The sequence below is a fragment of the Benincasa hispida genome, chromosome 8 (assembly GCF_009727055.1).
Source record: "Benincasa hispida cultivar B227 chromosome 8, ASM972705v1, whole genome shotgun sequence".
In the NCBI taxonomy this organism is placed as follows: domain Eukaryota; kingdom Viridiplantae; phylum Streptophyta; class Magnoliopsida; order Cucurbitales; family Cucurbitaceae; genus Benincasa; species Benincasa hispida.
The window spans coordinates 12,806,879-12,833,646 of record NC_052356.1 but is presented as its reverse complement, the minus strand read 5'-3'; the positions used below and the strand labels follow the sequence as shown (position 1 = coordinate 12,833,646).

Below are 26,768 nucleotides of genomic sequence, written 5' to 3'. Positions count from 1 at the left end.
AATTTGTTTATATTTCCAGCATGTGGAATTCTTCTAAACAAATACTCGTTTCCAATAAGTTTAATGGTAAAAATTATTCAACATGAAAATCAAATATAAATGTAATGCTAGTAGATGATGATTTAAAGTTTGTTTTAACAGAGGAATGTCTTCTTACTCTTAGCTCATCTGCAAACCAAATTGTTTGGAATGCTTATGACAGATGGATTATGACGAATGATAAAACCCGAATCTATATCTTAATAAGCATATTAGATATACTAGCTAAGAAGATCATAGATTCGTTGTAGACATTGTTTGGACAATCTGTCAAGCACTATACTCTTGATAATGTTTATAACCTCGGCATAAAGGATGGAACCTCTATTAGGGAACATGTTCTAGATGTGTTGAAGATAATAAACAATATTGTCATAGATGAGAAAGCACAAGAAAATGTGATTTACTCGTTGTTGAAACATGTTTAGTAGAAAATGATAAATTAACCTAGATATTAGATTCAGAGGCCATTAATCATATTTACGCTTTTGCTCAGGAAACCAGTTCTTGGAGGCAGCTTACAGAAGGCAAGATAACCTTTAAGGTATAAACCAGGGAAGTTTTCTCAGCTAAAGTAGTGAAAGATATGAAGTTGTTTGTTGGAGATAGATTCATTTTTCTTGAAAATGTATTTTATGTTTCTGTTATGAGGAGAAATTTAATATCTATCTCATGTTTGCTATAACAAAGGTATAAAATCTCTTTTTGAAATTAATGAAGTGTTCATTATCTCAAAAGGTATTAAAATAAGTTCTTTAAAACTAGAAAACAACTTATATGTGTTAAAACCAGCTAAGGCAAAAACTATTTTGAATATAGAGATGTTTAAAATGGTGAAACTCAAAATAAGAGGCGAAAAATTTCTCCTAATGCCAATCTTTGGCACTTAAGACTTGGCTACATAAATCTTAATAGGATTGGGAGATTGGTTAAGAGTGGACTTTTAAATTAGTTAGAAGACAACTCGTTACCTCCATGTGAATCTTGTCCTGAGGGTAAAATGACCAAAAGATCTACTACGAGAAAAGGTCTTAGAGCCAAAGAACCCTTAGAGCTCGTACATTCAGACCTTTGTGGTTCGATGAATGTTAAGGCTCGAGGAGGATCTGAATATGTTATCAATTTTATTGATGACTATTCTAGATATTGCTATGTTTACCTAATGTATCATAAGTCAGAAACTCTTGAAAAGTTCAAGGAGTATAAGAAAGAGGTTCATAACCTATTAGGTAAAAAGATTAAAACACTTCGATCAGATCGAGGCAGTGAGTATATGGACTTGAAATTTTAGGTCTATTTGGTAGAACACGGAATTCAGTCTCAACTTACAGTACCCTGTACACCTCAACAGAATGGTGTAGCGGTGAGGAGAAATAGAATCCTGTTAGACATGGTTTATTTAATAATGAGTTATGCTCAACCGCCTTAATCATTTTGGGGATACGTAGTACAGGCTGTAATATATATTTTGAACATGGTTCCCTCAAAAAGTGTTTCTGAAATACTGTATGATTTATGGAAAGGGCGTAAAGGTATTTTACGTCACTTCAGGGTTTGGGATGCCCAACACACATGTTGGTGCAGAACCTGAAGAAACTGGAACGTCGTTCAAAGTATGTCTATTTGTAGGATACCATAAAGAAACAAAAGGTGGTCTATTTTATGATCCTTAAGATGATAAAGTATTTGTATCTACAAATGCTACATTCTTGGAAGGGGACCACATAAGAAATTGCCAACCTCGCAGTAAATTAGTATTGAATGAAATGTCCAAGGAAACTATAGAGAAACCAACAAGAGTTATTGATCTAGCCAGTCCATCAACAAGAGTTAATGAAACTGATACATCTGGCCAATCACATCCTTCTCAAAAGTTGAGAGTGCTTCGACGTAGTGGAGGGTTGTTCAACAGTATGATCATTACATGGGTTTGATAGAAACTCAGGTCGTCATACCTGATGATGGCTTAAAGAATCCACTGACCTTTAAACAGGCAATGAAAAATGTAGATTAAGACCAATGGATAAAAGCCATGGATCTCAAAATGGAATCAATGTACTACAATTTAGTCTTGGAAGTTGTAGATCAATCAGATAGGGTAAAACCTATTGGTTGTAAATGGATCTACAAAAGAAAATGAGACCAAGCTGGTAAGGTACATACCTACAAAGCTCGACTAGTGGCAAAAGGGTTTACCCAAAGAGAGAAGGTGAACTTATTGGGGTTGATGCCCTAAAGTCTCGTGTCCTGTGGTTTGTAAACAGTTTGTATGAACGCTTGTGATGTATAATATATGATATTTACTTTAGTTCTTGATTTTGCTCATCTGAATATTGTATTTTCTTTACCATAAACCAATAAACCTAAAATCTCTGGTTGTCTTTATGTAACTTAAGCATGCATGCGGTAACATACAAGTGGATCATGTCTTAAGTGATAACCAAAATGGTCTGTAGTATATGGATATAGGAGGGAAACCTTATCCTGGTAACGCTACGGATGCGGCCCGCTTTGTGGAATAGTTACAAGTGTTGTGACTTGTCACAGATGGTCTGATTCTGATCATTCGTGTTGGGGATATGCGAGCGGGGGTATCCTATACAAAGAGTTTGTATAAGACCTGACCACGAAATGTTAACATTTCTTTATATAACACTGTTCATGACAGATACTTCACTTCATTAGGATGACCATAGGTAACATGACCTCAATCCTGAGTGAGTTGGGAACTCCTGCCATTAAGAGCGGTCCTTTGATTTGCATGGGTGCGAGTGACCAGTCCCCCGACTCAAACCTACCACTTTGAGGATTCGTCTGATTTAAGAGTTGGGAACTCAGCTACACAAGATATAATTCACTTCTTCTCTGAAGTAGGGGTAAGTAGATAGATAGCTCTCTTAAGGGCTGATTCTAGGGCTTGAACGATGTGGCACCACACATTTTCTCATGGCCCGAGAGGTGTTCACACATAGTTAGACTATGTTGTATTGTTCATTAGAGGGATCAGTGGTACTTAAGGAGTGAGATGTAACTACAGGGGCAAAATGGTAAATTGGTCCAACTGTACTTACGAGCATCTGTGAAGGGTTATCGTACTCATGATTGGTTATATCCGATGGACACAAAAATATATCTGTGGTAAGAAGAGTTTAGCTGTCAGTCTTTAGTGGAATGCCTGATAGAACAGATGGTGGATCTCGTGGCTAAAGAGTTTAATCAGCTATTCACGTACTGTTAGAGCTTCAAGCCATAGGTACATAAGGTCGCTTGGTAGGTTGGATACAAGTTGAGAATCAGTTTTTGGGTCAGTTTGAAATGTTCAAATTGACAAGGGGGAGTTCGATTATATATGATATAATTGGACTGGTTAATTATATATGATATTATTGACTAAATGTATGAGATACATTATTCTGGAGGAAATTGGATATAAATATGATTTATATCAAGTAGAGGAGAAACACTATAGTTGATATAGGATATCAAACTATAGGTTAAGAATATAATGTGATTATATTCATTATTTTAATTAATTAGGCGGTTATGAGATAATTGACCGAAGTTTTCTCCGAATTCGTGCGAAAGTGGGAAGTTGAATTCAGTTATAATAACTAAAGAATAAAATGAAAATAGTTTTCATTTTGTAAAAGACACAAAAAATCGCTCACGGTGTGAAATTCTTGTATCGATTAGTGTTGAGAGCCTATACGATAGTGCTCGCCTACTAAACGATTGCACACTCGCGTTTCCTAAATGATTGCCTGCGATTTCTTAAACGATCTCTTACCTTTGCTAGACGGTCACTTAGCGCGGCAAGCGTAACTAAACGATTTCTTACCTTTTGATAGACAATCGCTTAGCAATTACTACACGATCGTGTACCCTGACCTAAACGACCAAGCACCCGACTATACAATAGTCTCCCTTTTCTCTCACTTGCTTGTTCGTAGTACACGATTGATTCTCTCAATTTATATACTAAATTCAACCATATTTTAGTCACTCATCGGATCCCACCATCCCATTCTTAGGTCAGAGAATAGTCGGAAAGACTCTCGTGGTGGTTCACAACCGATTCCTAAGGAGATTGGAGCGAAATTGGTGGTCAATTTGGAGCTACAAAGATTGTATTAACTTTTCTTTTACATTTATTTGCATGTTTATTCCTTAGAAATTAGCATAAATGGAGTACTAAAGATTTGTTTCTCTTCTACATGTTGAATGTCAACTCTAACAAAAATGATCTGACTTGTTCAGGCATCGAACTCTAATCTTGAATTGTTTTTTATTTAACCAACATGAAAAGTAAAGAACTTGATTTGACTAGACATCAAACCCCAATCTTAAATTGTGTTCGATTTAACCAACAAGAAAAGTAAAAAGACCTGACTTGACCAGACATCGAACTCCAATCTTGAATTGTGTTCAATTTAATCAACAAGAAAAGTAAATAGACCTGTCTTGGTTAGGCTTCACCTCAACTGAATAGCAAGGTTCGATTTAACCACAAGTAAAAACAAACGGACCTAACTTGGTGAGGTATCGAAATCAACTAAAAAGCAAGGTTTGATTTAACCAATGGTAAAGAAAATGAACATGGCCTTACACGGCTTCGACCTTTTAAGGTTCAATTTGATAAAATGTAAAATAAACGGATCTAATTCGACCAGCTTCGACTTCAACTAAAAAGCAGGGTGCGATTTAACCAATAGTAAAGAAAATGATCATGGCCTTACAAGGCTTTTACCTTAATTAAATAGCAAGGCTCGATTTGAATGGAGAAAGTGTTTATAGTAAGTGGGAGAAGGACATGTGATAACACATCTTGCGATCTCCTTTATTGGTTTGAAATATTTTTTCCATGCTCGGTCTTATGGAGCCCTAGAAGCATCCCCCTTAGGAAGATGTTTGCATGAGAGAAGAACATAACAAACCCCAAAAATGGATAAGATCACTATAATCAATAGTATCAATTACGTTCTACCCTGAGGCAGACTGGTTGGGGCAGAATTATAGGATTGAAAATGAAGGGTTATACTTATAAGAAAACATTAAGGTAGTTAATGATTTCTAGACCAAATTAATGGTAATTATATATTATAGGAATAAGAGTTATTTTGGTGTAATGTTTGATTGAGAATGTCTTAACTCAGTGAAGAAATAACAATTTTCCCCGATGTGGCATTTATTCTAAATCACTAAAGTATCATTGCAAAATAAAATGATGTTGGGGTTCATTACTTCTTTTGCTTAACTGATTGGATTAAAACAATTTTTTGCATATCTAATATAGATCTTTTTTTTAATCAACATCTTTAAATCATGACTAGCTCAGTTATTTCTTTGCTTGGCGCTGATAAATTAACTAGGAAAAACTATGCAACATGGGAAAATACGATTAACACCGTTTTGGTCATCGACGACCTCAAATTCGTCCTAACGAAGAAATATCCTCCAGTTCCAGGACCCACTGCTTCACGAAATGTTCGTGAAGCCTATAAAAAATGGACTAAGGCCAATAATAAGTCCATGGTCTATATTTTGGCAAGCTTGATTGAAGTCTTGGCCAAAAAGCATGAGTCTATGATCACTGCACGTGAGATCATGGAGTCACTGCATGAGATGTTCGGCTAACCGGCTACGCATCTCAAGCATGATACTCTGAAGTTCATCTTCAACGCTCGAATGAACGAGGGATTGTCTGTTAGGGAACATGTCCTTAACATGATGATCCATTTCAATATCGCTGAGATGAATAGGGCTGTCATAGACGAGTCCAACCAGGTATGCTTTATTCTAGAAACTTTTCAAAAGAGTTATCTTCTGTTCTGCAGCAATGTTGTCATGAACAAGATTGAATATAATCTTACCACCCTTCTCAACAAGCTGGATACGTACGAGTCCTTAATGAAAGTCAAAGGACAACAAGGGGAGGAAAATGTTGTCACCTCGAAAAATTTCCACATGAGTTCTACCTCTGGGACTAAGTCTGTGTCTTCTTCCACTGGCTCTAAGAAATGGAAGAAGAAGAAATGTGGTAAGGGGAAGAATAAAGCTATCCCACCTACTACTATCCACAAGGGTAAAAAGGTTAAGGCTGCAAAGGGAACCTATTTTCATTGCAACCAGGATGGGCACTGGAAACGTAACTGCCCAAAAATATTTGACTGAAAAAAAAAAAGAGAAAAAAAGATAAATACGATTTACTGATTCTAGAGATGTGTTTAGTGGAAAGTGATAATAATGCTTGGATACTTGATTCATGAGCCACTAACCATTTTTGTACTTCTTTACACGAAACAATTTCCTGGAAGCAGCTGGTGGCTAAAGAGATGACTCTATGGGTTGGAACAGGGGAGGTCGTCTTGGTAGTTGTAGTTGGAAGCTTAAAGTTATTTTTCTATTCAAAGTTTATATTGTTAGACAATGTTTACTATGTTCCTAATTTTCAGAGGAACTTAATTTCAATTTCCTATTTGTTAAAACATTTCTATAATATATCCTTTATTTATGATAAAGCGTTTGTCTTGAAAAATGGTGTTGATATATGTTCTGCAACAAATAAAAGTAACTTATTTGTATTAAGGTCGTTAGTAACTAAAATGCTCCATAATGTTGAAATGTTCAACATTGCAACCATATAAAACAAAAGAAGGAAGGTTTCTCTAAAAGAAAATACTCATCTTTGGCATCTAAGACTAGGTCATATCAATCTCAACAGGATTGAGAGGTTGGTGAAGAATGGATTGCTTAACGAGTTAGAAGAAAATTCTTTACCAATATGTGAATCTTGTCTAGAAGGAAAAATGACAAAACGACCTTTTTCTAGAAAAAGTTATAGGTCCAAAGAACCCTTAAAGCTTATACATTCAGACCTTTGTGGTCCGATGAGTGTTAAGACAAGAGGAGGGTTTGAATACTTCATCAATTTTACTGACATTTATTCTAGATATGGGTATGTTTACTTGTTGCAACATAAGTCTGATACACTTGAAAAGTTCAAGGATTATAAGGCTGAAATTGAGAATTTATTGAGTAAAAAGACAAAAACACTTCAATCAAACCGAGGTAGAGAGTACATGGATATAGGATTCCAAAACTATATAATAGAACATGGAATCACATCTCAACTCTCAGCACCTGGTACACCTCAACAAAATGGTATATCAGAAAGGAGAAAATTCATTTTGTTGGACATGGTTCGATCCATGATGAGTTATGCTTCTCTGCCTATCTCATTTTAGGTTATGCAATGGAGACCGATGCATACATTTTGAACCAAGTTCTGTCAAAGAGTGTTTATGAAATGCCTTTTTATTTATGAAGAGGTAGTAAAAATAGTTTATGGCATCTCAGGATTTGGGGGTGTTCAGCACATGTGCTTATAGCAAACCCGGAGAAATTGGAACCATGTTCAAAGTTATGCCTCTTTGTAGGCTACTCCAAAGAAACGGGAGGTTGTCACTCTTATGATTCAAAAGAGAATAAAGTGCTTGTATCGATAAATGTGACATTATTAGAGGAAGATCACATTAGAGAAATAGACCAAGAAGTAAAATCATATTAAATGAACTTACCAAAGAAACTACTGAAATTTCAACAAAAGTTGTTGAATAAGGAAAAACTTCAATAAGGACTATTGATATTGCTTCATCCGATCAAGCACATCCTACTTAAGAGTTAAGGAAGTCTCGACATAGTGGAAGGATTGTAACCTAACCTACTCTCTATTTGGTTTAACAAAATCTCAAGATGTCATACAAGATGATGACGTTGAGGATCTATTGACCTACAAACAAGCAATGGGTGATATGGACAAGGATGAGTGGATTAAAGTCATGAATCAAGAAATAGAGTCTATGTACTTCAATCCTGTCTAGTAACTTGAAGATAAACCTAATGAGGATAAACCTATAGGTTGCAAGTGGATTTATAAGAGAGGAAAAGGTGTATATGGAAAGGTGCAAACCTTTAAGGCAAGATTAGTAACAAAGAGTTATACCCAGGTTGAGGGAGTGGACTATGAGGAAACTTTCTCGCCTGTTGTTATGTTGAAGTCTATCTAGACTCTCTTGTTCATTGTCACATATTATGACTATGAATTATGACAAATGGATGTTAAGACTACCTTTTTTAATTATAATCTTGATAACATAATCTACATGTCTCAGCAAGAAGGATTCATTGAACAAGGTCAAGAGCAAAATGTTTCCAAGCTAAATCGGTCTATTTATGGATTGAAACAAACATCTCAATCTTGGAATATGAGGTTTGACGCTGCAGTCAAATCTTATGATTTTGATCAAAATGTTGATGAACCTTGTGTTTACAAGAAAGTCATCAACAGTTTAATAGCTTTCTTAGTGTTGTATGTGGATGATATCCTACTCATTGGGAATGATGTAGATTTTCTTACCAAAATTAAGGAATGGCTAGCTGCTTAGTTCCAAATGAAATATTTAGGTGAAGCACAATTTTTTCTAGGGATCCAAATCATTAGGGATAGTAAGAACAAGTTGTTGGGATTGATGTCCTAATTCTCCCAGAGTCTCATTATTTGTAATGTTACATGTTGTTTGATGAATAAAATAAATGTTATTTCATTCTGACATTTACTCATATCCAATAAACAAAGCTCCATGGTTATCTTATGTGAACTTAAGCATGTATATGTGATATATAAGTGGATCTTGCCTTAAGTGATAACCTAAATAGGTCTGTAGTATAAGGATTAAGGTTGGATAACTAATCCTATTGACACTACGGATTCGGCCCACTTTGTAGAGGTTTGCAAGTGTTGTAAACTACTACAAATGGTAGATCCTGATCATTCATGTGGAGACATGTGAGTAGGGGTGTCCTATACAAAGAATTTTTATAAGATCGAACCACGAGATGATTAGACTCTGTATACAAAGAGTTTATATGATACTAGAGACTTACATCTCACCTAAACGACCATATGTGACACAATCTCAATCCTAAGTGTTTTGGAAACTCCTGCCTTCGAAGGCAGTCCTTTGATTAGTATGGGTAAGAGTGGCCAGATTGTCAACTCAACATGCCTACCTTTTTGGGGATTTGTTTGATCTGGGAGCTAGGAACTCAATCCACAAGATGGAATTCATTTCTTTCTTGAAGTAGGGATAAGTAGAGAGATTGCTCCCTTAAGGGCTGATTCCGGGGCTTGAACATAGTAGTCACGGCTTCTCTTTGGAAGAGAAGACTCAGTCATAGTAGGACTATGACTTATGTTCATTAGAGGGATCAGTGGTACTTAAGGAGTTAGATGTAACTACAGGGGCATAATAGTTATTGGCCGAGTTGTACTTACGAGCGATCTATGAAGGGTTGTCGCACTTCTGATTGGTTAAGATGGACACATAATATATCTGTGGTAAGGAGAGTTCAGTTTTCGGTCTTTACGGATGGTGAATCCCATGACTAAAGAGTTTAGTCAGTTATTCATATATCGTTGGAGCTTCGAGCTACAGGTCCATAAGGTCCCCTTGGTAGCTCAATGGATTCAGTTGAGGATCAGTTCTTGGCGTTGATTTAAAATGTTCAAATTGACAAGAAGTAATTTGATTATATACGATATGATCGGTATGATGTATGAGATACATCTAGTGGAAGATTAATGTAAATGAGATTTACATTAAGTACCATAGAATAGAAAAAAAAAACTATTGTTTATATTTTTCATGAGATGAAATATTAAAACTATAGGTTAAAAATATAGTATGATAAGTTGTTTATCATTTATGTTTATAATAATATTAATTATTGGATAATTAATTCTTTTTCTCTAATAATCAATTGAGTGGGAGGTTATTGGTGGTTTCATGATAACCGTGAGATAAAAGGAAAATTATTTTCCTAATTTTAGTAATGTTGAAAATTGTTAAAATTTTGTGAATTTAATTTTTTCTCTCTCGAAAAATAATCTCATGGAAGTTGTCAAGTAAATAGGATTTACTAAGTGACAACTTGGAGCAAGCTAAACGATTGTGTTGTGTTTGTAGGCAACAGACATGCAGTTAAGCGATGAGCTAAACGATCACTTAGCTTTTGCTAGACGATCGCTTAGCTTTTGCTAAACGATGGGCATCGATCTATACGATAGGTTCTACTTTCTCTCACTTGCTCAATCGTTTACACGATTGTTGTTTTCTCCGTCTTCTGCCTCAAACCAAGTCCACACAGAGCACACCCTTTGGATTCTCACATCCAGAATACCAAGGTAGCCTTCTTGGTGGTGTCATATTCAACTCGATATTGTCGAGGTTCTATGGAGGTCGTTCGTGCTGTTGGGGTGTTCGTGACCGAGGTGATCGCTGAGTTCGAGTGAGCGGTGTTCGTGCTGTGTAGCGGTCATGTTGGACAAGAGTTCGAGGTTGCTATGTTCAAGCGTTCGTGATCAAGAAGCTTGGCGATGAGTCTACAAATATGTGTAACATTTTTCCTTGATTATTTGTAGTATCATGTTGTAATTTCTGTAATGATTGCATAACCGTATGTTTCTGTTTATGACTATAATTGTAAAGTTCATATATGATTGTAATTTGGAATGATCTTTCTGCTGCTCATAGAAATCCTCGCGCATGATTTCCTTCACAAGTCACTAGCATTGTTTCAAGTATTGTATATTGACAAAATAAATTTTAGGTATTCGATGTAGAATTCCAAGAAACGTTTGTTACCTTTTAGGCTTGAAATTATTTTGTCTAAGGAACAATGTCCTAAGATACCTCAAGAAATTGAGAAAATGAGACGGGTTCTCTTTATATCTGCAGTAGGTAGCCTAATGTATGTCATGTTGTATACTAGGCTTGACATCTGCCATATAGTGGAAGTGGTGAGTAGGTATCAATCCAATCCAGGATTTGATTACAGGATAGTGGTTAAAACTATTTTTAAGTATCTTAGGAGAACGAGAAACTATGCTTGTGTATGGAGCTAAGGATTTAATCTTTACAGGATACATGGACTCTAATTTTCAGACTGATAAGGATTCTAGAAAATCCACATTAGGATGAGTGTTAACTTTGATGGAGGAACTATAGTATGGCGTATCATTAGACAATGATGCATTGCAGATTCCACCATGGAGGAAGAATATGTAGCTGCTTGTGAAGCGCTAAAGAAGTTGTCTAGCTCAGAAAATTTCTGATGTATTTAGAGGTCATTCCAAACATGACCTTACCCATCACCTTTTATTGTGATAATAGTGGTGTTGTGGAAAATTCCAAGGAGCCTCTAAGTCACAAACGAGAAAAACATATTGAGCACAAATACCATCTCATTAGGGAGACTGTGCAACAAAGAGATGTGATCATCACAAAGACTATTTCAAAGCACAATATTGCTGATTCATTTACAAAGGCTCTCACAGCTAAAGTTTTTTAGGGTCACCTGGAAAGTCTGGGTCTATGGGACATAAGTAATCTAATCTAGGGCAACTGGAAGATTTTATTAGGTATATTGTATGCCCCAGTTTATTGTATTGTATTTGATATTGTACATCCTACTTGCTTTAGAACAAGCGAGAGATTGTTGGATTTGGTGTCCTAAATCTCATATATCTTATAATTTGTAAAAAAAAAATTATATATTAATAAAATAAGAGGTATTTTATTAATATTTAGGCACATTAATTCAATTCAATAAACTAAGATCCAAGGTTATGTTAGTTTATTGGATTTAGGGTTATTAAGACAAAATAGGCAACAATATAAACTTTGGTCTTTTTGTTTGATGATTCTTCAAGTTTCAAGGTTCTTTTTGCCCTTTTTTGTTGGTTCACTTCCCATAATTGCCTTTCCCACATCCATCTGTTACAATAACAATAAAGACTTCAATCAGCAAACTAGACACTTCAAGTTCGAGTTTATCAGAGGTGGAACTTGTATTTGATAAACTTGAAGTGGTGAAGGCTATCAGTGATAGACCATATCACTGATAAATTTCACCACTTTAAGTCTATTAGTGATAGAAACGGTAGCCTTCAATCAACAACATATTTGAAGTATAAATGTGCACTAGCAAGATAGTCTATCAACTAAACAACAATAAACTACCTTTTTTCTTATTTTTTATGAAAAATAAACTCAACATGCTTCAAGTCAATCAGTGATGGAAGCCCATCATCGATAAACTCTAATCAATAACACATCTGAGGTTTAAAGCACATTGACAATAATCGATCAACTAAACACCAAAAAGACCGCAATTAACTTATATATTTACTAACTTTTCATGAAAATAAATTCAACATTCTTAAGTCTGTCAATGATAAAATCCTATCATTTATACATTCTAATGTCACACCCCGTCTCAGACTAACCTCTAAGCCTGAGAAAGGGCGTGACTGCAGCAGTTATCAACCCTTTTTGGCTGACACTTACTGCCTAATAATTCTTGTGGAATAACTTTAATACCAAAATATAAACTATATAGCGGAATGTCTTTAGGCCAAAATTTATTAACTCAGAAAAATAACATATTTAGAGTCATTACAACACTAGATTCACAAGTCCCAAAACCCAAAAACCCTAATCCCTATATGAACAACAGTAACATGTATACAATATTAACAGTAACCATCTAAATCGACGGGTTACAAATCTCTTATTCCTTTAGTGGCAGAGCAGATGCAAAGCTATCTTCAGAGGATTTGACCGCTAACTGTGGGGGGGGAAAAGAAAACATTTGAAAACGGGGTGAGCTTGCGCCTAGTGAGTGACTTAAGAAAGATAATTGATTCTCATGCAAAATCTCAATAAAGAGTTTAACTGAAATATAAGCTTCTACAGTACTTATACTGCATTTTAAACATTTTCCAAGCATAAAACATATAAAGTTGTATTAATCATAAAACAGTAAAACTATTTCACAGTTGAGAATAACCTTTACTGTGGATAAAACAATCCCAACACCAACTGCTAGTCAAGAGATAACCATTTTGCTCAATCTCTGACTCTAACTACCTACGTGCACGTGGCCATACTAAGTATCATCATACCTTAGGTACTTCTGTTCAGATACCTTCTCAAACGTCCTTCAGTACCAATGGATACCTTCTCAAATGTCCTTCAATATCTAGTTGGGTGAATACCTTCTCAAATGTCCTTCGGTATCGCGTTTTAAGTAAAACTAGTCATAAATGACTTTCTCTTTAAAGCATGTAAAGTATAACACATATAAAAACATTGCTTTAAAGGTACTAACGCATGCTGAGTATATTTAACACATATAAATCGCTTTTCAACAATTTCTCACACATGCATGCGTTTAAAACATAACTCATGGTTTGCTTGGAATTCACTTTGTAAAACTAGCTGGCATGAGAATAATCTTCTTTTAAAACATGCTTTCTATAACACGTTGTAATCAAACATTTTAAGCAAATGTTTTATTCAAAACATTTTAGCCACTCACCTTGATTGCTTAGGAGCTTTTCACTCTAGTAGCTCCCTTTTCACCCCTAGAATCCAGATTCAACTTACAACTTAGATTACTCATAGTTCTAAACTTATTTTGAGATAGTTCCTTCTACAAACATTTCTGAAATGTCTCAGAAAGCTTACCCTAAAATTTTAGCTCAGAACTCTTCGTGGTTTGGCCGGAATCACAGAATCTTTAAGACTGGCTCAAGCTGATCCAACAGCCTAACCCTTCTGTTTTCTTCTCAGTTTCCAGCTCGATCCCTTTGAGCTTTTCTTCCGACAACCCTACCTGAAAACTAGACTTTCAGAGATTTCAGGTGGCTTTGGAATCACTTCAAACGCACAAGTAAATTAGGAGAACTCCTCATCCCAAGTTGATGTGTTCTCTTCAGACCTCACTGTCCAATGCGTCCTCTATGACTAAAGCATGGATTTGGATCCAACGCAAGGTTTGTTCAACTCTCCCACTCTTTTTACGGTATTTCTGAATTGTGAACTAAAAATGAAGTCTTTTGGCTCTAATTTATAGGCTCCAAACTTCTTCAGAGTTGACACCACCTACTTGGTGCATGGCCAAGTGTCTCTTTCTTACCCCATCAACGTAATGCTGTGATCATCGCAAGTTAAGTGTCTTCCTCCCATATTGCCAACACATGAGCCTCCAATCTGATGCCACCACCTCAATTCTTAAGGCTTAAGGCTTTCCTCCCAAGAAGACACATGGTTTTGATGATGTTCTCCTGCTGATTTCATCCTTTGTATGCGTCCAACTCTTGGATGTTCAACGCATAGTCCATACTCAATGCATAGCAAGCCAATTCACTCTCATTACAATTCAACTTAGCCATCACAAGAAGCTACCATCACCAATGCATAGGGTGATCGTCCATCCTCGACGCATGGCTCACTAGGTAGCCCGCACGGCTTGCTTGGCATGGGCACATGGTACTGGCCACCAATGCATAGGCGAGCTGCATAGGTTGGTCGTTCGACGCATGGGGCGCTGGCCGCTCGATGCATTGGACGTGCTTAGTGCATGGGCTGCACACGGCGCCTTGATGCTTGGTCGGGTGCTTCGGCGCATAGACGTGCTGCTTCGACGCATGGGCGTGCAGCGTATGCTGGCCATCGCTCGCTCGCTTGGCCGCATGGGCTGCGCGCTTGGCTTGCATAGCAGGGCACCTCGACGTACGGCATGGCTGCTTGGCAGGGCTCCTAACACATGGGCGTGGCCGCTCAGCAATGCGCCCAACGCACGGGGATGGCCACTCGGCAGTGCGCTCAACGCATGGGCGTCTGGCCGAGGCTGCTCGATGCATGGCATGGGCGCTAGTCGAGGCTGCTCGACGCATGGGCTACCTTTCTATCATGCCTCGCCTACTCGTGTGCCTTCCAACGCATCATCTCCTTTTTCCTTCTTCAGTCGCATGCCTTCACCAACCACTCTTCCAATGCATCAACACCAAAATTTATACTTAGCCAAATTTCCAAATTTTCCCAAAAAGTTAAACTTCCAAATTTCCACTTTTCTTCAAATCTCCATTTTTCCTCTACCATTCCACACTAGTTTCCACATCAACTTACTCATCACACTAGTCTTAGTAGAGAACATATTCAAGTAGAGAAATTAGGATTCGGGATTCACATCTAATCAACACAACAAAAAAAAAAACAATGAAACTATACCTTTACTTAGATTTCATGAAAATAAATTCAAACATATTTCAAGTTTATCACTGATAGAAACCTATTGTCGATAGACCCTAATTAACACCAGCAAAAAAACAAAAATTAAATTATACCTTTACTTAGTTTTTATACAAATCGATAGACCCCATCAAAAACACATTTGAAGTGCAAACAAACAATAATTGATCAACTAAAAAAAACAGCCATGAAACTATACTTTTTCTTAGTTTTCATGAAAAAAAGAATCAATATTCATCAAGTCTATCAGTGCTAGATCGTTGATACTATGAAACCTAAACACTACTTTCCCTATTTAAATATGTTATTGGTTGAGATTAGTAAAATGAGAGGTTTAATATTTGAGTTAATGTGGAATTGTAGGGAAATTGGTAAAGGATAAGGAAATGAAGAAGGAAAATACTTAAGTATTGAAGGCTTGGCTCTCGAGTGTTTATAAGTTAGCCTAGCAAGAAGAAATTTTGGCTAAAGTGTTGGTCGTGAAAATAGTGGCCGAGGACCGGGTAAACACTAGGCAAGCATCGAGTAAGCACTAGGAGAACATCGAGTAAAAGCCATGCATGATCGAGGAAAGGCCATCGTGCATCGAGTAAAGGCTAGATCCTGCATCGAGTAAAGGCTACGCATGATCGAGGAAAGGCCATTGTGCATCGAGTAAAGGCCAGATCGTGCATCGAGTAAAGGCCATGCATGAGCGAGGAAGTGCTCGGTTGTGGGTAAGGATGGGCATAAGGCGTTGAACGCAGGGGCACTGGGCATGCGTTGAGGCGTGGGACTGATGGGCTAGGAAATGCCAAAGACAATACGATGAGGCTGGAGCTATGCGATGAGGCTGAGAGTTGTGCGATAAGACTAAGTTGATGCGTACAGTAAGAGGCCTTAGGCAAGGAGCTTGTGCAAGCATTGCCACACATAAGGTGAACGTTGGTATGCGTTGGTTGAAGAATTATGCGTCAACCATGAGGCTAAGTATTGGAAGAAGAGTATGGCCATTGGACTATGTGTTGAGAGGTTAGTTGGACGCAAGGTGGGTCATGGCAAAGACTATGATTCCAAGTAAGGATAGTGAGGTAATGCGTTCAAGGAAGCTATGCATTGACAAGGGGGATGCGTTCAAAGAGATTCTATGCGACCAAGAAGTCTAGTATGCGATGAATTGATGAAACTTGGAGATTAAAGCTAGCACCGAGATAGATGGCTAAACCAAGTGAAGTTGAGCAACCAAAGAAGAAGGTGGACGCATTTTAGGACATGTAAAATGAGACATATGCGCTGGGTATGTTTTGGAAATACAACTCAAAATCATGTAAGCAAGAGGTGGAAAGAGTTAAATGTTGGACATTGCATGGAGATGATAACTTAGATTTTCATGCAATACAAGTTTCATGTGTTTGGGAGTTGGAGGATGATGAGGATGGTCTCCTAAAGGCCTATAAATAGCACCCCAAAGCTTCACTTCAGCTCATAACACAAATTCCCTTCAAAAGAAGTTAGGAAGAGTGATTGACAGCGAGTTTTGGGGAAGGTCTTGCATTGATCAGGAAGAGTATCCATTGTTAGTAAGACCATGCGTTGATTTAAAGATAGAAGGTGCAAGTACTGTCTGGGCATTGTGGGCATACTATAACATCAAGTTCAAATGAGAAATTATCTCAAACTACTCGTGAAAATCAGGTGATTCTTGAGCCAAAATCTCAAAAATTGAATGTAGTTTATGTACAAGGGCTGTTATAAGAAAATTCTAGGTTAAGGGCTGTTAAAATTGAAGGAAATTGAGAGGTGTTCACAGAATCGGGGACAACCGGGCAAGGTGAAGGAATCTTGAGATTCTGAGCTCTTGCATTGGAATTTGAATCTCAAACTTTAAGTTAAGTAAGTTAAGAAATTTCTAAACATGTTTGTAGAAGGAAATATCTCAAAACAAGATTTGGAATAATGAGTAATCTGAGCTTTAAATGAATCTGAAAATTAGGATTCAAAAAGAAAGCCAAGGGAAACAAGGGAACTTGGAAAGAGAAAATGGTTTCAGCAAAACACGGTGAGTGGTATTCTTTTAATATCTTAAAGCATATATTTTAGATTATATTTTTATATTGTGAATGAGTAGCCAGAACGAGAATGAGAATATATGGTCGGGATGGTCAAGGGATCAATAGACCTAGTTCCTAAGCCCGGACCAGAATCTCACAGGATGGTTAGGGGGCCATGAAGCCTAGTTCTTGAACCTATGAGAAAAACCTCGTATGGGATGATTAGAGGGTCGATAGGTCTAGCTTCTGAGCTCATAAGAAGGGAATCTATGTGCACATAGGAGGTTAAGCAATTATGATGAGTATTAGTTTTAACTATCTACCGTGTGTAGGTAGGATTGAGAACAGACTCATTCAAGACTGAGGTTTGAATGTTGACCTCGTAATGAGTTATGCTTTTATTGCTATAAGTTGAAAGAGACTTGTTAAGCTGTTACCACTCACTGGACTTCTTAAAACTCATTCTTTTCTTTCATGTTTTCTTCCCAAGTAGCGAAAGAGAGGAGTTCCAAGGTACTATTAAGGTCAAGGTCTGCCACGCCACAGCCACACTTCCGAATTTAAGTTGTTATAGTAAAAAATTATAGCTAAGAGTTTGGAATTATTAAGTTGAGTTTGGAGATTGTATAGACGTTATACTGTTTGTAATAAAATAAGTTTAGCCAAACAGTTGTTGCTTATTTACTTGGCTTAAAGTTTAGTGAGAAAAATAGATTCAGATGGCCAGTAGGTATCACAAAAGGGTGGTATCTATCGTACTCACGTCTCCTTCCGTGTCTAGGAGGCAAGGCTCGGAGGGGGTGTGATAGATACGCTTCATTCAAAAACATATTTGAAGTTTAAAGCACACTTATAATAATCGATCAACTAAACAAAAAAAAAACTATGAAACTATACTTTTCTTTCTTTTCAATGCAATTTTGTGGCCAATTTCAACCTGGAAGAAGTTCGAAATGATCGATTCAAACACCAATAACGTTAATGAAAAAGAAAACAGTATTAAAGCAATTTTGAAACTAAATATATTTTGGAAGAAGTTCAAAAACATATTTGAAGTTTAAAGCACACTTATAATAATTAATCAACTAAACAAAAAAAAAAACAATGAAACTATTCTTTTCTTACTTTTCAATGCGATTTCACAGCCAATTTCAGCATGAAAGAAGTTCGAATTGATCTATTCAAACACTAATAACGTTAACGAAAAAGAAAACGGTATTAAATCCACGACCGAAAATGTTAATGAAAACAGAAACATTGTAACTAATGGATGGAGATTGACGACTGATGGATTTAGAAATGTTAGGGTTTTCAAAACTGGGAGAAACAAATGGGGATGGAAAGATCATGAAATAAACTAGAAAAAGTTCGAACTGATCGTGGAAACGTTAGGATTTTCCTATCAAATCGACCGCGTAAACGTGGAAGATATTAGGGTTTTTCGAAAAAAATTGGAAGAATTTCGATGGATGAAGAATTGACCATGGGTTGAAAGGAATGGATGGGCAGGTGCCATGGGCTAAAAGGAACGGATGGGCATTTTAGTCTTTTACCATTGACTGAGGTTTTACATTTTTTTGGATCTTTGCTATATGTGCAATTAAGTTGGATCAAAGTGACATGTTTACAAGCAGCCCAATTTTCAAAATATTTAATTATTTCCTTATTAACATCATTTTCGAATTTTGACTTTATTTTTGCTATTTATAAATTTCGATTGATATCCATTTAATGGAGGAGTTTCAAATTAATGTTTCTTCATTTTAGAAGACTTAGTTTATTTTCTTCCATGTTCTTATTGAAAAGTGATCAATTCTCGATTTAGATCTCAAGTATATGTCAAATATACTGGAAAATATAAATATACATAGCATGTACCATGGTTTATCTTTTGGTGTGTTTACAAATATACTGGAAAGTATAGATATGTATCATATACATTGTTTGGTATATAAGACAATATATTGTACATATTATTTTGTTCATGCACTCATCAACTATACCTTGTTTATTTCTATAAAATTCAAATATATATTGAATATATTGTAATTAAACCTTATAATTACTTAATTTGAATGTTATATATCAATACATCTAAAATTTTATTTATACAAATAGTATCTCATGTAACAAAGTTCTAGATTTGACATTGTTTATAATGTATCTTTAATTTTTCAAAATCAATTTAATATTTGATCGTACAATAAAACAAAATATCAAAGTTGAATTGAAATATTTAAAATATATTTCAAAGTAATTTTGAATCTAAATCCAACCAATTTTAACCCTTTAAAAAAACCCAAAACATGCCTTAAATATTTTTAGTTCATCATCCTAAAGCATCACTAGTAAAAAATAATTTTGGACACAAAAAAGGATTTTAACTATAGGTATATTCTAAAATCACTTTCAAATATATTTTTATACATACATATACATACAAACGTACGTACGTATATATATATGTATGGGGTAAATATATGTTTGAGACATTCCATAGCTATTTATTTTTTGCTTTTTTTTAAAAAAAAAAAAAAGAATAAAAGACAGTCTTTTTTAACAATTCCAAACTTTGTAATTAATATAGTTGTTCAAACTCAAAGTCGCATCCTTTTGAAGAGACACATTTATGGTAGAGTTGTGCCCTTCCATCATTTATCATTTAGGCTACTATTAATTTCTATCCTTCAACATAACAAACAACAATAATTAATATTTTCTTTTATTTCAATAAATTAAAGTTCAGATGGACCAAACTGTCTATTTTTAAAAAATAATAATAATAAAACCAAAATGTCAATATCTCAACTAAACAAAAACATTTATTCCAAAACATTTTTGAAAAATTTCTCCCACTCTCTCCCTCTCTTTTTTTAATAAATAAAGAGATTCCTCATTTATGGAGAAAAAAAAAACTCAAAAGAAATATATATATTGACTGCAAAAATGTTCCGATACAAGATTCAAATTTTCACATTTCCTTCCCTCATTAAAAAAAAAATGAAAAAATTACCATTTGAATCTTCAAATTTTGAAGAATATGTATGTGGTTTATGAATTCTCAAAAAATATATCTTTTTTCTCGAATTTGATTTTTGAATTTTCAAAATATATTTTTTTAATTATTCTAATAACAAATATGTTATGATCTCTTAAGTAATTTTTTTATTTTAAATAATTATATGACATTATGAATAAAAAATAGAGATGATAGATAATTTTTTTAAACTATTTTTCTAGGATAAAATAATAATAAAAATAATGTGTGTTACATGAACCTTTTAAATTTATCTTCTAAAATTAGGGACTAAAAGATTATAAAAACTTGTGGCTAAATGCACATATTTAAAAATTTGATGACTGAAATAGTATATGATTAAATATATATATTCTTTAAAATTCTAATTTTTCGAAAGAAAAAAAAAAGAAAAAAATAGGAGGAGGAAAAGTTAGAAACAGATTCAGTTTAATTATTCTGTTATGCAAATTTCACTGTTTATAAATGGTAAAGGATTAAAGATGACAAAGGCAAGAATATGGTTGTGATTTTCGGAAGTAACTGAAGAGAAACAATAATTCCACACAGAATTTGAATAAATATGAAGCAAATCCAATGAATTCTCAAACGATTTTCTCTTCCAGAACTTTCTCAGCCAACCAAACAGGAATCAAATCCTCAAGAATACGACAGAAGAAGATCAGAAAATGAATCAAGGAAGCAGAATATGAAATCTGAATTCGAAAACATTGAAATATAACAGTAAAATCTAACACATCAGTAATGAACAATGGAGTCGTAATCGAGCAAAAAGAATATTCAATCCAGAGTTGGAACTGTGGATGAATCCCTAAAACTGTGTATACCAAAAGAAAATGTAATTCCATTAAGAAATGATAATGTACCAGAGCCATGGCGATCTTCAGAGGATCTCTCTTCTTGCTGTATATCCATAGTGAGATCGGCGAATATTGTCTCGGCGCTTCTTGTACACCACTCCTCCAAATCCAACTAAAACAACCGCCGCGATCACTGCTATTGCGATTCCGAATTTCTGAGCTCCACTCATTCCGTCTTTCGATTCTTCATCCGATTCGTTTTCTTTAATCACATTGCTCCGGCTAATGTCGCTAGCTTCGGTTGGCGGTGGAGATGGAGCCGGAGAAGAGGAAGGAGGAGGCGGTGGAATCGGAGACGAATCAGGAGCAAGATCTGTTGGTGGAGGCGATGGAGGAGAATTCACCGGTGCGTTTCGAGGCGATGCGTCCGGTGGACTGGATATGCTAGAAGGAGAACGCCGCGGAGGAGAATCTACGCCAGATTGCGGCGGCGGAGCGGGAGATTCCGCCGGAGAATCCGCTGAAACAGAGAATTGCATTAAAAGCAGAACCGAAAGAGCTGCACAGCAAATTGATGCTACCTTGGCCATAACTTTTCCGAATCTTCTACAAAATCCAGAAGAAGATGAATGAAGAACACGATATGAGGAGTTGAAGCGAAGAAGAAAAGAAAGCGAGAATTTAGAAGAGAGTGGATTGGATTGGAAGCAGATCTGGTTTTTTGGCCTCGGGATGAGAAAAAAAGCGAGGGGCCTAGATTCACGAGCACGAAAAATGGACGGACGGCTGAGATTGCGCCACGTAGGTGAAGTGAAAGAGCAAGCGGCGGAGGTGACGGCGGACCGGCGGGCGAGACGGAGGAGACACCGGGAGAGGCGGCGTTGGGGATTTTGGAATTTTCAGAAAAAAAGTGATTTTAAAGTTAAGAGGAAGATGCTGAAGTACTTTGCCATTGGGTTTTATATAAAAGATTTAAGTTTTACAAGTCAACACAAATACTTTATTTTTTTTATTATTTATTTTCATTTTTTTACTTGGATAAATATATAATTTGATATTTTTTTAATATATTATATAAACGAACAGATCCAAATCGAAAATTACTTAGTTGTCTTCCTATATGAGGAGAGTCAACTTTAATTTGAAATCTTATGGTGTAGAAAGTTATTAGTTTAATACAATCCTTTAGTCCATTAAAGAGTGTATTGAATGTTGAAGTTGCTTGAAGATAAAACTTAAATTTGAAATATTACAAGCGAACTATATAGAATAATATGACAATTGACATAAGACTACGTTCACTTGTGCCTAATGATAGACACATTCGAGAATGTGGGTTGACACACAAAGTTATTAAAAAGTTTCTAAGTGTCAAGTGATTCGTTTGGATGGTTCATCAACCTACTTTTGTAATGGAAACTCACGTTGGTGTCTAGTGAGTATTTGACAAATGAATTTAGAATGGCGTATACCTTGTTTCGGGTTATTGAATGGGATGTGGAGTTGTGTTAGGTGTTTCGGGTGGGGTTTGGTAAGGATGTGCGAAGTAAGTTATTTTAAGTTTTTTGGTATGCATTAATTTACTTTATTTGGCAAGAGAGGAATCGTCGGCTGCATAGAGGACGTCCAAGAATGGCGTATACCTTGTTTAAGCTTATTGTCTTTTTGCTTCGTGCTCGTGTTGTTTCTTGGTGGATTGATCTTCATGGCCTTCTCTAGTTTGTTTGTTCTCGTTGTCTTTAGTTTTCTCTAAGATACTTTGGTTTTTGTGTGTTCCCTAGCTTGTGGGGTTTTTTCTTCTAGTTGGTTGGTTTGTTTATTTTTCCTTTTAGGTTGTCTTTTTACTATGGTTATACTTGTTTCGTCTGTGCGTTGTTTATGTAGGTGCTTTGTTTGCTGTGGTGCCTTAATCACAGGCTTTGGAATCCCTCTTGTTGTTGTATAATAATATTACCTATTAAAAAAAACCTTCCAAACTTATTTCCACTACTATAAGCTAAGACGACAACCTTAGTTCATGAAGTTAGTATGGAAGCCTCTCATGAGATATTACTATTACAAAGATGAACTTCAAACTTTGTGATGCTCTATCTGAAAAGCATAGACAAAGTCTTATTCGAGATTTTCTTTACATTCCGAGAGCTTCTAATATGGACGTATATATCCTTACTATTCATGCAAGACAATGCATTGGTAACAAATTTTGTTAGAAGATCCTCCTCTAAATTGATGAGGTCACCTATAAGAAAGGTCATCATTTATATATGTTGTTTAATTTTGTTTTCTTGGGATAAAATAATTCTCTCACAACTCATAATTAGTTCATAAGTTATGAAGTTGTAAATACTACTTCAAATTTCCATCAACTCATAATTCTATGTTCATTTGTGTTCCCATTAATCTCAAACTCCCTCCTAAGAGTGCACTTTTATCCTAAACTTTCGTTGCGCAATTTCCTAATATAATATGAAATCTTATTTGTACAAATATTTTTGTAGTAGCAAGTGAGATTTGAATTTGGGTTTTGTAGTGCTTAAAAGAAAATCCTATAATATTTCATAAATATCTTAAAATTTGAATTTTTTTTAAAAGGTGACTTTCAGGGTTAATTTTAAACAATTATACTATTTTTCATTTATTTATATCCGATTTTTATATTTTTTTTTATTTTTTCGAAGCTACTTTAATGATAGAGAGAGAAAATACATTTATTATAGAGAGAAAATGTATTTAATATAATTTTTCTCATTTATCAATTGGAGAGAGAAAATTATTGTTATTTTTTTTCATTTTCCAATTTGGAAAAAAATGCGAAATTTTATTTTCTATTTACGTTGGTTTTTACGTATCAATTTATTGACCTTTTTTTTTACAGATTAATGGTTATTTTAAATATATCTTAGAATATCTTTTACGGATTCATAGTTATTTTAAATATACCTTAGAACATTTTGTTAGGTATTTGAAAATATTCTAACCAATATATGAAATATACTACAGTTCATAAATTAAAGATTGACTCAATGTTTGACATAAATCACAGTATATATATCATAATACATGAAATCTAAATAAAAAAAAATACTCTCGTTTATATCAAATAAACGAATGTATAAACGAAAGTATATATCAAATTTCCTATAGAAGCTAAAAAAAAGTACATATATATCACAATATATAAAAAAAATAGGAAAAATAAAACTAAATATTGAATTAGGTCTCTCGTTCATCTACTCCGAGTTTGTTGTGGTCGTTCATTTACTCCGAGTTAGTTGTCGCCGCTCATTTGCTTCGAGTCCGCCGCCGCCATTCATTTGCTCCAAATCCGTCATTATCATTCGTCTGCTCCGAGTCCGTCATTGTCATTCTTGTCGTCCCATGCTCGCCGCGTCGCCAGATCACCCCACGTCATCCGTCTCCTGCTTGAATCTCACACCACCAGAAGGAAAAAAGAAAGGGAGGAAGAAGGAGAAAAGAGGAGGAGAAAAAAATGACTTTGAAGCATGGGGGAGAGAAAAATATATATATATATATATATATATATATATATATATAACATAGGTGAGGGCTAAATTGTAAACAAGCGCTCATATTAGTTTCATGAAACGAACTTTTCGATAAATAAAAATATTAATTTTTTGTTTATTATGGTCTCTACTATATGTTTTTAAAATGTCTATTTTGGATCGTTTACTTCTAAAAAATGACAATTTTAGTCCACTCATTTTCAATTTTATTTCATGGTTAAGAGACCAAGATGAACCAAAATAATAAATATAGAGATCAAAATGAACATTTTAAAAATACAAAATTCAAAATGTGAGCAAAATTTGAGAGTACAATAATCAAACTAATATTTAAACCTAATCTTTAGGAAGAATATATTGTGTTTCTTTTTTCTTTTTGACTATATCATATTGTTGTTACTTTAACTTCTTTGTTGTTATCAAATTAAATTCATTTAGTATATAGATGGCTACTTTCACTTTTTATTTCTTTTTTTTTTTTTTTAAATACCACTTCTTATATTTTTGAAGAAGGCCTACTTTTTAATTTTGAAAATAATTAGTTTTGTGTTTTAACATATTTGATTATCTGTGCGTGCGTGTGATTCAAGTGACAAACATGAAAATTTCTTTTTTGAAAAAAAAAATTAATTAAAATAAACATGAAAATTAACTCAAGGATATGGATGGCATGTAAAGTTTGGAAAACTATGTTAAGTGTTCAAAATTATTTTAAAAATATGAATATATGACTTGCAAACTTCTTATATCATATCATTTGTGATTAAACCTTAAAGAAAATCAATTTCTTTCTAAAAAGAACATTTTATGGATAAAATTTATCAAGTGAAGGTAAGTTTAATATCAATTTTTGAATAGTTAAAATAATTTTTATTTTTAACTAATTAAAAATCAATTTTCAAATTTTTTTTTCCCATGGGTTAGAGGCTCGAAAATAATATTTTTGAAAATTCTAAAAAAGTGTAAGTGTTTATTTAATCAAGAGGATGTTCTCTTATTTACCTCTAAATCAGTTCATGATGATTAAGTATGAATGTTCTTTATTAAAGTTTATTTGGAGTGCTTAATACTTTTTATATGACTAAAAATACTATGTTCTCAAAATCCTAATGTTTAAGAGTAACATAAAAATTATTTTGAAAAAAAGAAAAAAAAAATCAACATGAATATAATTCAACTTACACCAAACTGTTCTATCAAACTCAAGATATAAAATTTAATCCTCTAATGCGCAAATTTTCTGGAAAAAAAATTAAATAAAGAGAAAAAGAAAATTTTTTCTTGAAGTGTTTAGTAAAAATCACTTAGAGGACGTTTAGGGCAAGCACTATTTTAAGACTATACTAATCACCCCTTGCTACAGTAAATAATATTCCAAAACCCTCCAATTAGTTACAATCGGTATTTACTATTTGGTACAGTTTTTACTATTTTACGTTCATAATTTTTTTATTTTTTGCTACCTTGTTTACTATTTCTTTCTCAAACTAAAATTGTTTACACCTCAAACATATACTATTATAACCTAAACTGAAATAATCTACACCTCAAACACAAATTATTTAACCCAACTATAATAACCTAAGACTCTAATAATCAACTCCTTGCCCCAAACACCTCCTTATGGAGCAATTTTGGACACTAACCAAAGTACTTGAACAGTGGCACTTCAAACTCACTTTTAAGCACTTGTGTATCAATTTATACCCCTTTCAGATTTAGTATGAAAAATATCATGCGAGATATTTATTTTTTAATTAAACTTCTAAATTATTATAAGTGAATCACTTTTAGAATCTTATGCTTACATTGTATGTAGACTTTTCAAAAGTCAAATTAAAAAAGAAAAAACGATTAGAATGGATTATGACAAATTTCAAAGGAAATCTAATCGAGAGTCAAATTTGATTCTTTTAGAGGTCTAATTAATAAAATTATAAGTCTAACACAATGTTTATCAATGAAAAATGTAATAAAAAGTTTAAATTGATACAATTATTAGTTTAGAGTTTAAAATTGATACATCCCAAAATTTAGGTATAAAAATTTATATTTTTCTTTTTCTATATTTTTTCTTTTACCATTTTACAACTTCTTAAAATCTAATGAGATATACATTTATACTCATATTAATAACGTTTAAGATCATATTAGATCACATGTATATATGATCTAAGATA

At 34.4% G+C, this 26,768-nt stretch overlaps 2 protein-coding genes across 2 annotated transcripts; one reads left to right on the top strand and one right to left on the bottom strand.

Annotated features, from left to right (window-relative positions):
- The first annotated feature begins 5,361 nt into the window (after positions 1-5,361).
- On the top strand, positions 5,362-5,673 carry LOC120083926. Its single transcript, XM_039039832.1, has one exon. The coding sequence runs from the start codon at positions 5,362-5,364 to the stop codon at positions 5,671-5,673; it is 312 nt and encodes a 103-aa protein (XP_038895760.1).
- Positions 5,674-20,838: 15,165 nt separating this feature from the next.
- Positions 20,839-22,002, bottom strand: LOC120083303 (lysine-rich arabinogalactan protein 19-like). Its single transcript, XM_039038993.1, has one exon. It carries the CDS (start codon positions 21,649-21,651, stop codon positions 21,145-21,147), a length of 507 nt encoding a protein of 168 aa, XP_038894921.1. The 5' UTR covers positions 21,652-22,002; the 3' UTR covers positions 20,839-21,144.
- Positions 22,003-26,768: the final 4,766 nt, after the last annotated feature.